The sequence below is a fragment of the Rissa tridactyla genome, chromosome 8 (assembly GCF_028500815.1).
Source record: "Rissa tridactyla isolate bRisTri1 chromosome 8, bRisTri1.patW.cur.20221130, whole genome shotgun sequence".
In the NCBI taxonomy this organism is placed as follows: Eukaryota; Metazoa; Chordata; class Aves; order Charadriiformes; family Laridae; genus Rissa; species Rissa tridactyla.
This window is the reverse complement of record NC_071473.1, coordinates 30,080,618-30,096,435: the sequence shown is the minus strand read 5'-3', so window position 1 is coordinate 30,096,435 and position 15,818 is coordinate 30,080,618. Positions and strand designations below refer to the sequence as shown.

Genomic DNA, 15,818 nt, shown 5'->3' with positions numbered 1-15,818 from the left:
AAGCTGTAAATACAATTAAGAGAGGTAACCTTCCTAATTCTCCCCCCTTCCAGTACGATGCCAACTGGCAAGAGAAACAGGGATCAGGTGGTATAGCGAGAGACTGAAAGGAGACAAGAAATTAGAGATAGGCTGCAGAAGGGGAATGACTACTATTTATTATATTACTGCACAGCTATGTTATAACAAGATTTCACTACTGAAGACAAAGAGATCATGACCCCCATCCCAGAGCTTACATTCTAGGACATCTGAATGAGCCATGTGTGGACATTTTACAGGGTTATAGTCTGCACGTTTGTATAGTGACTGACCTCAGCTGCATACACGGCCATGAGAGCTGCATGAGCCAGCTGAGAGAATCACAGCATTGTGTTTCGGTTGTAGAGCACCTAGACTTAGAGTCACTAAGCAGAGGTGATGGGTTAATGTAGGTGATGCGATGATGGATTTACTGGTTTTAGCTAGAAACCTCCACAAAATAACAAGCACACTCACTTTTACGGATGCATCTTGGAGGAGGTGACCATCCATCCTTTGTGCATGTGACTCCACCTTCATGTTCACGATGAAAGTCATCGTTGCAAAAATAATAAATTTTTTCACCTTCTTTATAAATATTCTGGTCACGTAAGAAATAACCATTTTCCAGATGTCTGACATCACATTTTTCTAAAGAAGAAAGGTAAGTGCATTTAACCACAGTAATTTGTACAGCAAGAACTGAGGTAAATGAATTCTTAGGAAGACCGTTACCAAAAAAGGGTCTCCTAGCACATTTATGTATTCTTCTATCCCAAAAGACATTTCTGTTCAAACCTGAATGAAAGCATGTTTTGTTTCACTGCCCTAAAAATTAACAAAACACATGAACAGGACTGCAAGTCACTACATAAAGCGCTAAGAAGTGGTCTAGTAAACAATATTGATTATCTTGTACTCATAAGCAAAGTTGGCTAACTTCAGTGCATCATGTACACCAGCTCTGGTTTGGTCTGCTATGTCTCTAAAATGTTGATGTCTGCCCTGAGTGATTTTCAGCATTTGCCTTCAGGAGATTTTACCACCTCTCTGCAAATGCATTTACATATTTATGTATTTATATATTTACATCGAGTAGAAACTCCCTGTTTGTATGTGCAGATGAAAGTAGATGCATGCACGTGACCCAGAAGCTGGCGAAGATAAACATTTCCTATGTATTTCTTAATCTCATGGATAGTTTCAGAAGTAAAGAATCTCCAAAATCCAAAAGCGTTGTTTCAGCTTCGCTCACTTCAGAGTGTCACTTACCAGCTGACAGTCTGAGCTCTGCAGGTAGGATGACAGTCTGGGTGCAGTTCCAGCGGTCACCTAAAGCAGTTCTACTTTAACCAACTTCTTTGTTCCATCTTGTGCTCCATCGGCACAATTTCTGCTGCACAGACCTTTGCTAATTATAACAGAATTAAGGATATAGTGGAAATGTACTTACTGAGGCATTTTGGCTCTGGCAACCAGCCCATTTCAGAACAGACTATTCGAACCCAGCGTTCTTCATTCGGGGTCGAATAACCATAATTGCAATGGTAATCAGCCTGCTGCCCGAACATTGCTGGAAAGTAATAGTATTTGTAGGACTCCAGTGCGTCACTTAACCTGCCATTTTCTATAACTGGGTAGTCACACGGTTTCTCTTGAAATAGAATATAACAGCAACATTATTAACACATGCATGACAAAAAGCTCAGGACAATTAATTTAGATTCAGCTTCATCACCTGAGTGTTTTCTGAAACTGACAGAATCAGGATTGTACAACTTGGCAGATCCTAAGTAGTGCAGGAACAATTGCACTCTACTTCTGGTATCTTTGTCATTACCTATACCTACGATGGTTCCTTCTGTTTCCATTGCAACCAACAGAAATCCAGTCAATATTCTCAGTGGATTCCAAAAGCTGATTCATGAGAGCAAATCTAAGTATTTGTTCTAGGGTGAGAAGACACTGTCTTTGTAGAGTATTTTTACTAAATTTACTATACTGACCATGATGGGAGCCCAGACAGCTAGCTCAGCTATAGACTGAACTGTGGACTCTCAAAATTGAGATAACTCCTGTTACCATTTTCATTTGTAACTTTTGGAATTCTGCATAAAAAGCTCTTTCTAGCTCTTCTCATTTTTAATTTGAAACTATAGTGTTTTTCTTTTGTTCTCTCAGTTCCTCAAAAGCACTGACCCCTTTCAGGGACAAGTCAAGGATAGACTTGTCCTTCAAAGTCTTGTCCTTCACTTCAAGGTGAAGATTCCCAAAAACTTTAATTCAACTTTACCCAGGATGCCCTACTTGGCCATGGCAGGTAGGTTCCTCCTGAAGTGCTCTCACCCAGAGCCTTCATGCTGGGGCAAGCGAGATCTCCCACTGGACAGACCAGGTTATAACAGGTAGAATAAAACCAATTGTTCATAATATACCAACATACAACTGCAAGTGAAAATCTAAAGCTGTGATAATTGTAATGAAAGATACCTTCCAACCATTATCTATGTTTTGGTTTGGTTTGGATACTTTAACACTCACTACGTCCTCTTATCTTGACTGGCATTCTACTCCTCCAGTGGACCACAAACCTTCCTGACAGGGAGCTGACTATAGCACTTTTTAACACATACTTTCACAAGTACAGTAATAGATAATACCTGTATTTATGAACATAATTTAAATATAGATTATACCTTTGTTTTTATAGATTATTTTTCTAAACCATTAAATTAAGCTTTACATCACAAAGAAACACAGTGAATAATCAACTCTCATTTCTCATGCTTCTTAAGTTTTTCTCTTCACCTCTTTTTCACTGAGATATTTCCAACAACTCTGCAAGTTGCATCTTCATTCATGAGAACTACTTACGGACACAAGCTGGATCAGGCACCCAGCCATTCTTGGTGCATTCAGCTGTGCTTCTGCCAGTCAACGTTTTAAAATGATATCCAGGTTTACACTGTACTGTGATTGTATCTCCTACTCTGTAGTTGTCTTCTTGAGGTCTAAAGTTCCCATTGGAAATTCTTGGAGGAGAGCATATAATTTCTAAATAAAAAGAGAAAGACTGGATGCTAATTTGAAGAGTATATTTAAATTTATTACATAAATTCCTATTTTTATAGTATATTGCCCATAACTGCATAAAATTGTTAAAAAGATGTTTCTTAGGGCAAAGCGAAAGTTACATTTCTCTGCCACACTTAGAAATGTACAATTCTGTAAGAGGAGAGGGGCAGTTGTTACTGATGTCATGCTAATTAGACAATTCAAACTTAATTACAAAAAGAATGGTCAGAGCAAGAACTAGAGGTGATCAAACTGAATTTGACTGATCTTCTCCAGTAGGTCATTCCACAGCTGGAGCTCAAAATGTCCTACGCTGGGCTCATTCACAGCTCTCCTTGGCTGGTTTATGGACACTGTCCCAAAGGAGGGCAGGTTCACTGGCAGGTCCTAAATGGAGAAATAGCTATACTTAACTAGGAACTGATTGGTTATTCAAAGGCTGTGGGATTAAGATTAGGGTCCTGGACTGACACTGGAAGTATTTAAACAACTGAGAAAGGACAAGAATGCTATTCTAAAAAGCTCATAATATCTTTATGCTCAGAGAAGCCAGGCAAACATATTATTTATAAGCCGGAGCCTGTTTTCCGTTTTTTTTTTGTGTTTTACTTCCAATTTGGAAAATATCGCCAACACACTCAGGTCTGGGGGAGGATGCCTATAAATAACTGCATGCTGGTCCTGCTGTGGAGTGAAGGTGGCTGAATCAGCTGTATGCATGTACTGCTGAACCATCTACGTTCAGTGGTAAGTCAAGTACCAGAACCACTATTTGAATATACCCCAAGTATCAGAGCCTAGTATAACAGTGTCTGGAAGAATGTTACGTTTGGTACTTCTCAAAAGCAGTGCATATTAGTATCATTACTAATCTTGAAGCAGAAAGGTCAAGAACTGAGTGGGCACTGACTACTCTATTTCTAAAGGAGTCTTTCTGGAAGAGGTCTCAGGAAGGTGAGTGGTACATAACAGCCTACAATGTTGTCCTGCTGCCAACATTTTTTTCCAGTTTCAAGTGTTTGACAATTTCTTGAAGACAATTCAAGGCACTAATGATTTCCACAAAATTCACATTAAACTATTTCAACTGGGACATAACATGCATATTTCTGTTTGTGGGATATGGAGATTTAATTACAGTCTTTAAGTGATGTAGTTGAATGAAACTAAAGTAAAATCCATAACCCAGAGGGCTGATGTCAAACAGGACTAGCCTCACAAATTATGGGTTTGTCATCTTAACTGCTCAGAAGGCATCTGGGAGTTAGAAAGCAAGAGGGAGTTTCAGCATTGTAAATAAATTAATTTTTAGAGATTCACAGACAATTTTTGATGGGAAGTTTGAACACCATGGATAACGTGGTTGTGCAATCACAGTTCTGATGACATTAAACAAATTTCTGTCTTCATCACAGACTAAGGGTCATTGACAGTGGCATGCATACCATGTTACATTGGTCTCTATTCATACACCACTTCATATCCATGGTTCTTACGGTTAGTGAACTTCAAATCTAGGTTGTACACAATTCTTGACATAATGGCTGTGTAGAAAGTACTATGGCTTTCAGCTTCATGTAAAATCCAGCACTACAGTTCCATCGTAATTTTCAGCTTCGACACTTACGGCCATCAATGGACTACTTATCCTGCTGAAACTGGACTACTTCACATTTGCTCGAACTCATTTGGAAATGACCATGTCAACTTCAGATTATTCTTCCTACAACACTATCTTACTATTTCAGAAGAACTCTTGAAAGCCAGCTTACAAACTTAAGTCAGGATTTTAATTTGAAAGATACTTAGATACTTTTGAAATTTCCAGTCATTTCTCAAAGGTTGCACAGTACACTAACAATTTCTTACTGAAGTTCCATCAGTGAAAGAAGGATAATTTTTTAATTGTTCCTCTTTGGTTGGAACTGGTTGATCAGAACTACTAGTCTGGAAATTTCAAGAATGGATGTAATGACTAACAACCAGGTGCTCAGTCTGCTCAAACTACAATAAGACAGACTCATCAGGACACTCAGACAAAATGCAGAAATCAGTACACCAGGTCAAGCAAACTTCTATTGTCTCAAATATTCATACAGGATGAGATGCGGAGTGGTATTTTACTGAGTGGTTAGTCCTATGATTACAAGTAGCAGAGTCTTGGTGACACAGCATCTCAACTACTAAACACTGAAGACCTGAAGATGCATTAACTTGTATCTCCCTCTCAAAGAACTGTTTGTGATTCATCAAGCTAAGATTATTAGCTTTCCCCAATTATATTCATACTGCTGCAAATCATATGGTATCAAAGATGTATTTCTTTACCCAGTCTTCCAACATACAGCACAACCACTGACTTGTACTAGTTCATGTTAAACACATCGAGATTTGATGTGAAGACAATAGGACTTCAAAAACCATAGCACTTCTCTAAGAAGTTGGTTTCAAATGTTAATTTTCCCATGTCATTAAAAATTTCAGATTCCTTCTGTAGTTTGAATTTCTCTGGTATTAATACTTTTTTTCCTGCTTACTTAAATATTCTTTTTAGTGTCTGATTTTTCCATTCCTAGATAAAACATTTTCATCATATTTTGTAGAAGGTAAATTAGGATTTCTTTCTAACCCAAGAAATCTTTTTTTTGTATGTTCTCTCCACTAATTCAGAATCGTATAAAAAAAGAATAAAATAACAACAGCTACTAATGCAGCATGAAGTATTTTAACATTGATCTCATTTATGCAGTTTACTGTAGCAATTGTTGCTTTGTGGACCTATTTAACTACACCTAAGTAATAAAAGACTGAATTAACTGCTTTTGCTACTCCTCTCCATGGAAAACTGTCATCCAGTTGTTTGGTCCCTTTAACATTTAATCTTTCCAGATCTTCCTGGGATATTGGTCACATGTGGGTGGATTTCTCTTGTTATGAATAAACTTTTTGTCATTACTAATTCCTGAAATGACTCCCTAACACAACAAATGTCCAAAATAACTTTAGGCAAGGCTAACCAGTGCAATAGGGGGTTGGATTCCATCCTGATTCAGTACATTGTATATCTGCCCTTTCACCATATCTGTATCCTTCATCACAGCCAAACTGTAGTTGTTCAGATTCCTTGTAAGATGCCTTTGAAGAACGTACGTATCCATGCAGAATTTTTGGCACATCACATATAATCTCTGAAATTGAGAAAGACAAAATCCATATATTTTTATTTTTCTTTGCTGAGAATAAATGCCTATCAGAATAAAATTCAGTGACAATTAAACATCAATTAACCTTCTAACTTGTCAAAGCATATTAGTCTGAAGAAAGAAAAATCCATCATGATTTCTTTGTATTTTATATACCCTAAGAACATGAGTGATTAAAAATCATACTTGTTTTTTAAACTTGGTTCAGGTAGATTCAAAATTATTTGTAATGAATGGTAAAATCAACACTGAAGTGATTGAATCTTATGTAGACATACCAAAGCTAGTTTCAAAAAAATTGACTGCAGCCTGGAAAAACATACAGCTTGCAGTGAAAGTCTGGAACAACCAGATGGTCCATTATGACTACATTAGCATCCAGTATTCTCTGATTTCTCTTTCTTATCCTACTTCTTCTGCATATATGCAATGGAGATTGTTTACAGACAAACTATGCTTAATTGCTGTGGAATAAAGTGAAAGCTTTGTAGTTTCCCACATGGTACCCAGTCCATAAAAGTCTGGGAGATTAAAGCTTCCTAATTACAGATAATAAATAGTACCCTTTTTACCTTGGCACTGAGGCACATCAGCATTCCATTTTCCATTAGAAGAGCAAATTATTTCTTTAGATCCAACAATCCTGTATTTTTCATTACATTCAAAATTTACAACCTGGCCAAAGGAATATTCTTGGTCTAGCAGAAATGCACCAGTCATAACTATTCTTCCATTTTCTGGTGCTTGTACAGGTAAACACTTTGCCACTGGAAAATAATACAAAAACAAAAAGCAAAAGGAAAGGGAAAAAACAGCCATTTTGAGATCTGTTCTGTAAAATAAACTGACACACAATAACGTTAAAATACAGAAAACTCACTGTAATTTCCTTACATGTTTTAAAAATATGTACTCTTGTTACATATTCAGATACTATTTGCAACAGATATAATACAAAACCCAAAGCAAAAAGACAGACTGACATAGGAGGAAGCTTGTAGTCTGGCTGTCATCATCCTCTTCTCTGCCCTTGAAGGCTAAAGACAGAGCACGCACTGAACTATATATATATATATACACTGTGCAGATAGAGATCTTTATGCCTAAAATTGAGGGCACTCAAAATCCAGCAAACTAAACGTGAAATATCTGAGACCAAGAAAATGTCAAACCATAGACAAAAAACTCTAGACAAGAGAAATACATCTACTTTCATTTGTGATTCTTAGAGGCATTTTCCTGATATTAGATGCTTAGCCAAAAGAGAAATTTCACTGCTGCACACGTATGTTAAAATAGACCAGTTAAAAATTATCTTCGGGAAGAAAGGGAGCTTATTTTCATAATCACACAGGTTTGAAACTGATGAAAAGGTTTCCAAAATCAGGGAAGTATCATCTGAGCGTTCCAGTCTGTTAAGTCTTGGGTTCTGGGTCTTTCTTACTCCCATTCTTACTTACTGAAATTTTTCCACAGTATGCTAAAAGGGAGAAGAACTTGCAACAAAATCTTAATGGCTGGGATATTCCCAAGGGTGGAGGAGAAAGCTAGCTAAAACCACCCATTCTTTCACATACATCTCAAATGTCTCATCCCAGCTGTTTTTTGTAACCATGTTTTGCAGACATATATTCTATCAGGGCCTTTAGGTGAGAGGTTTAAGCCTGTCTGTGAGTGACAAGACTCTGTTTTGAGAATGCTTTTTAACAAAAGCTTGAGTGCTTATTGGACTAAAATGGCTGAGCAGTCATTGTAAGGGTTTCACTGCTGCATAACTTGAATTTAAACGTGTGTCAATTAATACTAGTAGAAAGATCACAGGCTAGTTCTAGATAGTATCAGACAGATAAAAAGACAGTTTGATAAAGAATTAAATGTCAAACTCCATTTACCTTCACAGTGAGGGATGTCATTGCTCCATCCATCTGCCTGACACTCACGGTAATTTCTTTGGCTGAGCATCCGGTATCTTACCAAATAAAAGAGTAAACAATGATAAAATACAGTCTCATTATGTGACAAAACCAGCAGTGTTGCTTTTTTTGAAGCAAAGGAAGTAGGTTTCATATGTTCTAGCACAGACTAACCAAAATGTGACAAAACCTAGCAGGTTTTTGGCTTGTGTCTTCCCCATTTTATTTCTTCTAATTGCATATGGCAAAAAAATATGAAAAAAATCAGAAAGTAGGAAATAATCAGTAAGGTGGCTTTTTCATTACAGAGATAGCAAGTTTTGGCTACATAACAAATAACCTGGGGATAATTTATACAATCAATAGAAAGCAGAGTAAAACTCTTGTTGCCTGTGCTCTAGTATGACTGAAAGCCATGTGACAGCATCAAAATAGGACTTAATCCAAACCATATGCATCTCTTGCTTTGATGAGCTAGTATTATCTTAGGTTTGAGAGCAACATGGCCACAATGCCATGGCATCTGCTTTGTCTTAAATGTAGTAAAAGGAAGTACAGCTAGTCTGAAATGACAGTGAAGAACTGTCTGAGTTTAAGGGATTAAGAAGAATATTGATTTTGGAACTCACTTTGTGGAACTAAGACTAAACTCCAGCAATACAAAGACTGCAAAAGCATGGCTAAACCACTGTACCATGCTTATAGCCGATTTGCATTTCAAAAGAATGAATCCAGCAATAGGCATACTTCACTAAGCACAATACTACCTATTTGCCTTGCTGCAGTTTTCATTTGAGAAAATGAATAGAGGAGGAGGAGAGAAGTATTTCTTCCAAGTAGTCAGTGAAGACTTGTTAGTGAGTCCACCAGAAATGTCTTCCTTCAAACATTTTTTACAATACATTTTACTTCATACAGCACAAAAACGATTTAAGCAGACACGATGAGTTGTGGTTCTGAATAGAAGACTCTGTTGTATGGCCTGATGACTTCACTAACATAATTGCATCATGAATGCCTACTGAGAGCACTGATTCCAGCATATGAAGCTGCATTTCTATCCGAACTGGCTGGCTGGTGGAGTCATGAGGCAGCTTTACAGACAGATCACTATTTTTGTTTTCTACTCAGTCAGCCATGATTTCAAGTTAGCTACAGCCTTATGTATTTTAGGCGCTTTGGATGACAGCTTCAGGTGCATGAGTTCAGTTACTCCAATAGCACCAGACGTGAGAAAGATTTGTCTTTAATATTACTGTAAATGCAGAAATTTAAATTAAACAATAACCAAGCATTAAGTATTAGTAAGTTGCATCTGCATTACAGACAACAAATCTGTAACTGGCACTTCTTTTAACATTAACACCTTATGTTAACTCCCATATATTGAATTAAATAAGTATTACCCATCATTACATCTGTACTCAACTCTGGCACCAAATACAAATTCACTTCCACTGGTAAGTTCAAAGGAACCAAACTCAATATCTCCAGGATGTCCACAGTGCCTATCTGGTAAAAAAAAGAAGAAAAATGTACTTTTACACAATACAAAGGAATGAGGAAGTATGAAAGATAACACTTTTCGAGTAATGAGTAGCAAGTATGGGCCTTTCAAAAATTAAAGAATGCTCATCATTAGCTTGATTAACCCCCCCTTTTTTAGTCACTATTTTCAATGAGAACATATTGGAGTAAGGATCTGCTGATTTATTTTTTTTTAATAAATAACAAATTAGCAGGTTTCATTCCTCTAAAAAGGTTGAGTTCATCTGAAGTTTTATGACAAATTTAATGTCAGGATGTAACTTCAGCTCTTCATACAACTTGTGACATAAACTGGTTCAAAGCTTCCACTACATCCACCATTGGAAAAGAAATTTCCTCAATCTATTGGGGATTATGCTGAGTAGAGAGGGATGACCTAAGGCCATGGGAGTCTTTTGGTCCTCAGTCCTCTCTGCCCAAAGTTCTGCATAGGACTTTTCTTGCGGTCTGGCCCTAACTATTGGCCCTGGATTCCCAAAAGAATTCCAAAGATGAACACACCATCCCTCTCATTCATCCACTTTTGATGTTATTATACAGACTGCAAAATAAACTGCAGAGCTAAAACTTGTTAGACCTCCCCAGAAGAAATTTTCCCTGGTCCCCATTGATCTAATTTCTTGGAATGTAGCAACATCCTTGTTTTCTCGAAGGAAGAGGTGTTGGAGTAGGTCCTAAACTGGCTCCATTGTGATTCAGAGAAAATGGACAACGTCATGATCAATTTTACTGTCTAGTATGGCCCACCCTGAAAAGGAAACGTGATCACTTAACCTGTGGCAGACCATCCCTTTTCTCCTTCGCCCTGCACTTTGCCAGTGGCAGTATCTATTCACTGGGTGGCAGCATTTACTAAAATATATTACTTAAAAGCAACACCAAATTTTGTATAATTTGAAAGATTTGTGTTCACTGATTAGCTATACAAATACATATAAAAACTGAGAAGGTGACTAAATAAAAAATGTAAAAGAAAGTGGTAACAACTGAATTAATTTTTACTGATGATTTGTATTCATCTCTGAATGACACCTGGGACTTATTTTTATATTATCAAACCTCTTGTGTGTCTAAAATTTCTTTGTGTTTAAAACTCATTTATTATTACAGAAAGAAAATATCTGCTGACTAACAATAATAAACTTCAATTTCTTCACTAATCAATTCTGCATGAGAGTATGAGATACTTCTAAACTCTTAACACAGTATACTAGAGATAATAAATAGCAGCTCTCATCCTAATAATGAATTTTCCTTCACAGATTAAAATAGAAGGCAGGAAAAATAATTTCCAAGAAATTATATCTTACATAGAACTATCTGAATACATCAAAAATAAAACAATACTTTCTCTTGACTTGCATTCAGAAACTAGGTTAGTGCTTTATTCTGATTACACTGTAAATTTCATCTGCATCAGGCTTTTTCTAAAATTTCTGAAGCAAGCTCTTAATAACTTAACTTAATAACATTAATCTGGTTAATAATAAGGCCGGCCTAGAGTAAGATCTTCTCCTGTAAAGAAAAAAAAATAAGAAAATCCTTTGATCTGGAGAAAAGGAAGTTCCAAAAATGTTTCCTTATGCATACATACTTTTTAGGATGATATTTTAAAGGATGCTGAAACAAATAAGTTACAGGCAAAGATACAAGGGCAATTTCACATTGACATCACTAGCAAGGAATGTGATCTGTTGCGTCAAATATTTGCACATATTTTGCATAAATACTTACTTCTGCATTCTGCCATCGGGAGCTGTTGCTTCCATGCTCCATCAACACACTCAAACACAATTCGTCCAAGTTTCATATATCCAGGCCGACATCTGTATGTTACTCGAGTACCATGTGGATACGGAGGTCTGTCCCATGTTTCAGTAGGCACTTCTTTAACCCTCCTAGGAGGAGGTTCTTTACAAGCTAAAAATTGTAAATAAAAAAATTGGTGACTGAAGCACATGCTAGAAATGGCAAAATATTTTTACAGTAGAAAATATAGCAAGAAATCCTAGGGACATTTGTGATAAAATGAGCATGTTTTCTACTTAATCATCACAAAACAGGAAACTGCCAGTAATTTTATAGAAATATGAATATACATTTAGAAGAACATCAGAATAGTCAAGCAAGTGCCAAGAAACCACATGGAACAGTCATAATTCAGGAAACAGATTTTAGTTACAAAAACTGAGATGAGATTAGTGCCCTGGTTCTAACCACAGACAGCTCTTATCCTTCCATCTGCAGGAGCTCCTCCATGCCTGTCCTTCCATTATCATGGATAACAACTCTGTGCATTCTGTAGAGCTTCCTTTCAAACTATTTTCTTCTGCAGCCACCACCCACATGACATTAAGTTCATGTGTGATTTGATCCAGTTCTGTCAAATCTCCCCTCACCTTTTCACAGCCTAAAATTTCTCTCCAGGCTGACATCACCTCATATTTCAAAACTTATTTCCTCCTGTCCATGAGATTACTTCTTATGACGAGTTACTTATTACACAATGTAATTAATTCCAGGTATTCACTTTGACCTTTGTTAGCTTCAAAGCATTTTGACTCAATTTTGGGGAGTAGATGGTGTTGTCTGATATTTCTCATTAGCTCAGTATTACAGTCCTTCCCCAAAAGCTCCTTCCTGGGCTGTGTTCAGTGTCCATGAAGTGTGCAGCCAAGATAATCTGAATTAGAATAAATGAGCCTGAATCAATTATGTTAAGAAGTTCCTCAACAGCTTGAGAATGAGAAAAATCAGACTAAAGGGGAAAGAAACAAACGTGGGATGATGTTAATGAAAGACTAAAGGATCTTTGTTAAGAAACATTTTTTTGCTGTTTGTAATAACTGACCTCATTTCAGTGACTAATTCTCTGTGCTTGGGTGACTGAAGTGCACTTATTTTAAAGAGTAAGAATCTGGACAGTCTAGCTAATTAGATGCAATGAAGTCTGTTTTGCATCTGAACATGAAAGGTGAAACTTCATCAAGAATAAATAAAACAACCTCTGAGAAATGAAGCCTTGGAAAAGAAATGAGACCTCGCTGTAGAAAATAAATGTGAGACAAAATGCCCACCAGGGAAAGAAATTTCTTGGTGATACATTCATTACTCAGTAGAGGCCTGGCACAAAAATCCTCTCACTGGTTTAGCTGTAAGGACACAGGTTTGCAAAAGCAGGAATACAGTCACTGCAGTTTCCCGTGGATTGTCCAGGTGCTGCCTGAAAATGGGACTGCAGGAAAAATATCTAGGATCTTTCCTCATGCGAGGGATGTGGACCGTTGGCTTGCTAAACTGAACTGTGGAGATCACAGCCACAGATTAAGTAGCAGATATTAAATACTCATTCCTCCACATTAAAGTGTGGAAAGTGAATTTTACTTTACTTGTACAGAGATATACCCTTGAACACTCACTATTTTAATTTCCATCAGTGGAGTACCTACCAAATTAGAGGCATAATTTTAGAAAATTGTTTAAAAATCAGGAAAAAGATTTGTTACAAGAAAAAAAAGGGCATAATTTTAAGTGTTCTGTAGCTATGACAATTTGAAAATATAAAGAAATGAATGTTAATTGTGAGATCTAATAACTTTATTTTGGCTGTCTTAAGTAGCCAGAAGAAGTAGACAAGCTTTTACAATACTGATGAGGTGCTAGAGTATGCCCACACGTTCACATTTTTCCCAGTACTTTAATAAATATACTGCCTCCTACAAATGATTACATCTGAGTAAAGATTATTGCTTCTGACCACTGGAGGGTACCACCCGACTATCAGAAAAGGTAATAGGGACTTCTACTTTTCTTAGCAAGATTAAGACACATTCACTTTTAAATAACATTTTTGCAAAATGCAGGAATAAGCAAAACGAACAAGACTCCTCTAGCTACTTCTGTCTTTCAAATGTGCTAAAAATGGTTAGTTTACTTCTAAAAGTCCTTTGTAATGCTGAGAAAAGGAATTTTACTAATTCTATGTATTTTTCATTAGAGTTTGTTAAAATTAGTGCTTTCAGTTTGCAAGCTGAGAAAGCACACTCCGAATTCTATGATTTAAAAAATAGGCTATTTAGTAGAGGGCGAGCTTCTCTGCTCTATTCCTCCCTTACTTCTAAGTTGTATTATATTTTTATTGTCAGTTGTGTAGAATGGGGTCTCTTAACTCCTCCTTCCTTACATTAAAAAAAAAAAAAAGCACAAAAGATAATCTCCTGATAGTCTCTTCATCATTACTCAGACTTACTTCTTTCTGGGTGTTATTTCAACTCTCTCTGACTGTTCTTTACCACTCCTGCCCTGATGTCAAACTATGTGTTACCATCAAGTGTCACGGCATGTATATGCATCTCTGACTACAGATAGTTAATTCTTTTTTTTTTTTAATGCAGTTTCTTAGTAGCTTGAGAAGAAGAAATCTGCTGACAGGATGGACTTAACTGTATTAATTACATCATACACTCACCATATGCACTCACCAAAATTTGGAAGGGTTTTATTTTTATTTAGAAAGCATGCAGTAAACGCATACCTTCAAATCCTTTATTGAGAGACCAGGAGAGCTAGAATGAATCATTTAGTATTCATATGTGACTTGACCTCAGTTTGAAATAGCTCAAGTTACTTTCTTGCTGTCATTATGCAGAGAGCAACTTTCACAGAGTCAAGCACAAACTACGAATTGAAGTAGAAGCATTTTTCAGCCCTTGTGCAAAACCCCAGCTCTTGAACAACTCATGCAGACTTTCAGTATGAAGCTTGAACTAAGAACCCTGTATGACCCATGGTAATAGCTGTCCCAGATAAATTAAATATTGCTACATTCACATTCCTTTGCAATCTCTCTGATCCAAAGAAAGCATTGTGAAAAGGAAGTGCAAACTCAGGCAAACTTTCTTTTCAAATTCCAGGACTTTTCTGGACTTCTTTGCTTAGTTGCTTTGGAATAGTATTTATTTTAAGTATACATAAAGAAGATGATACATTTAATTACTGTCCTGATTTTTCATTTTTTCAAAGTAAAAATCCATCAGATTTTTTTGATTAATAAGATCTTCATAATCTTCACCTAAAATTAAAAAATACCTGAACCGAGCAAAGACACACTAGCTCAAAAACACAGCACCCTTTCTGCAACAGTCTATGTAAAGAAATCCAGACAGAAAGCAAAATATTTAAATTACTAAATATACATTAAACAATATAAACACAATATCAAGAAAAATAAATTGAACAGAGAAACAGAAAATATCAGACGCTTCTGAAAAGATACCCAGAATACTAGCTATCTCTTTAAACATGCACAAAAGCACACCTGTATATATTTATCTCATGTAATGGATAAAAAACAGTCTGTCAGTCAACAGATATTTTGCAAGCTTTTCATTCCTCTTTGTCAAATTATCTCATAGATTATTACAGACAGAAAGAAATGCATATTTATTGGATATGTTCTATTTTAATCTACCAGCTGTTTACAGGTTTTAGATGTTAGGATAATTAACAAACATAATTAATAACAAATGAGTTGTCTGGCTTTAATTTATAGGGATACTAAACATTAAACAAGTTGTGCAACAGATTAATAACAGCAGTAGTTATCCAAATAAATAGGCGAAATAATACCTATGACAGCATACTAGATACTAAAGGTGCTAAATATTGCCAGAAGAAATCTCAATTATTGTTGTCAGAAGTTCATTAATATAGGCTACAATGCAAACATTTCATTTACATGTTGTTTTATTTACCATCTTCACATACACTTTAAGAAAGGGGGTTTGATTTTTTCCACATTAAATCTTACCTCTTTCTGCAGTACAATACATCCAACATAAGAGCAGAGTTGTATACCCCAGGAACGACATCCTAGAAATTCAGAAACTCAGCAAACACATTTAGTATTGTAGCCTACTTTTTTTGATTACTTTGTGTTATTTCCACTCATATTTTCCTCACCAACTGCTCCAGGGACTGACCTTGCAAAGCATTTGTACTCTGATTTCAGCAGTCACTTCCCCTAATCCTCTTGCAACACACAAGTGTTTCTTTGTTG

At 36.3% G+C, this 15,818-nt stretch overlaps 1 protein-coding gene across 1 annotated transcript in view; it reads right to left on the bottom strand.

Annotated features, from left to right (window-relative positions):
• Positions 1-15,818, bottom strand: part of CFH (complement factor H) — a 33,559-nt gene extending 17,741 nt beyond the window's left edge. The window contains exons 1-9 of the mRNA XM_054210799.1: positions 15,570-15,818; positions 11,495-11,680; positions 9,619-9,724; positions 8,192-8,268; positions 6,872-7,066; positions 6,114-6,284; positions 2,896-3,075; positions 1,475-1,675; positions 499-672 (exon numbers count right to left, since the gene is read on the bottom strand). Of these exons, the coding sequence (XP_054066774.1) occupies positions 499-672; positions 1,475-1,675; positions 2,896-3,075; positions 6,114-6,284; positions 6,872-7,066; positions 8,192-8,268; positions 9,619-9,724; positions 11,495-11,680; positions 15,570-15,630 (1,351 nt within the window). The 5' untranslated portion in view covers positions 15,631-15,818. The remainder of the gene's footprint in view (positions 1-498; positions 673-1,474; positions 1,676-2,895; positions 3,076-6,113; positions 6,285-6,871; positions 7,067-8,191; positions 8,269-9,618; positions 9,725-11,494; positions 11,681-15,569) is intronic.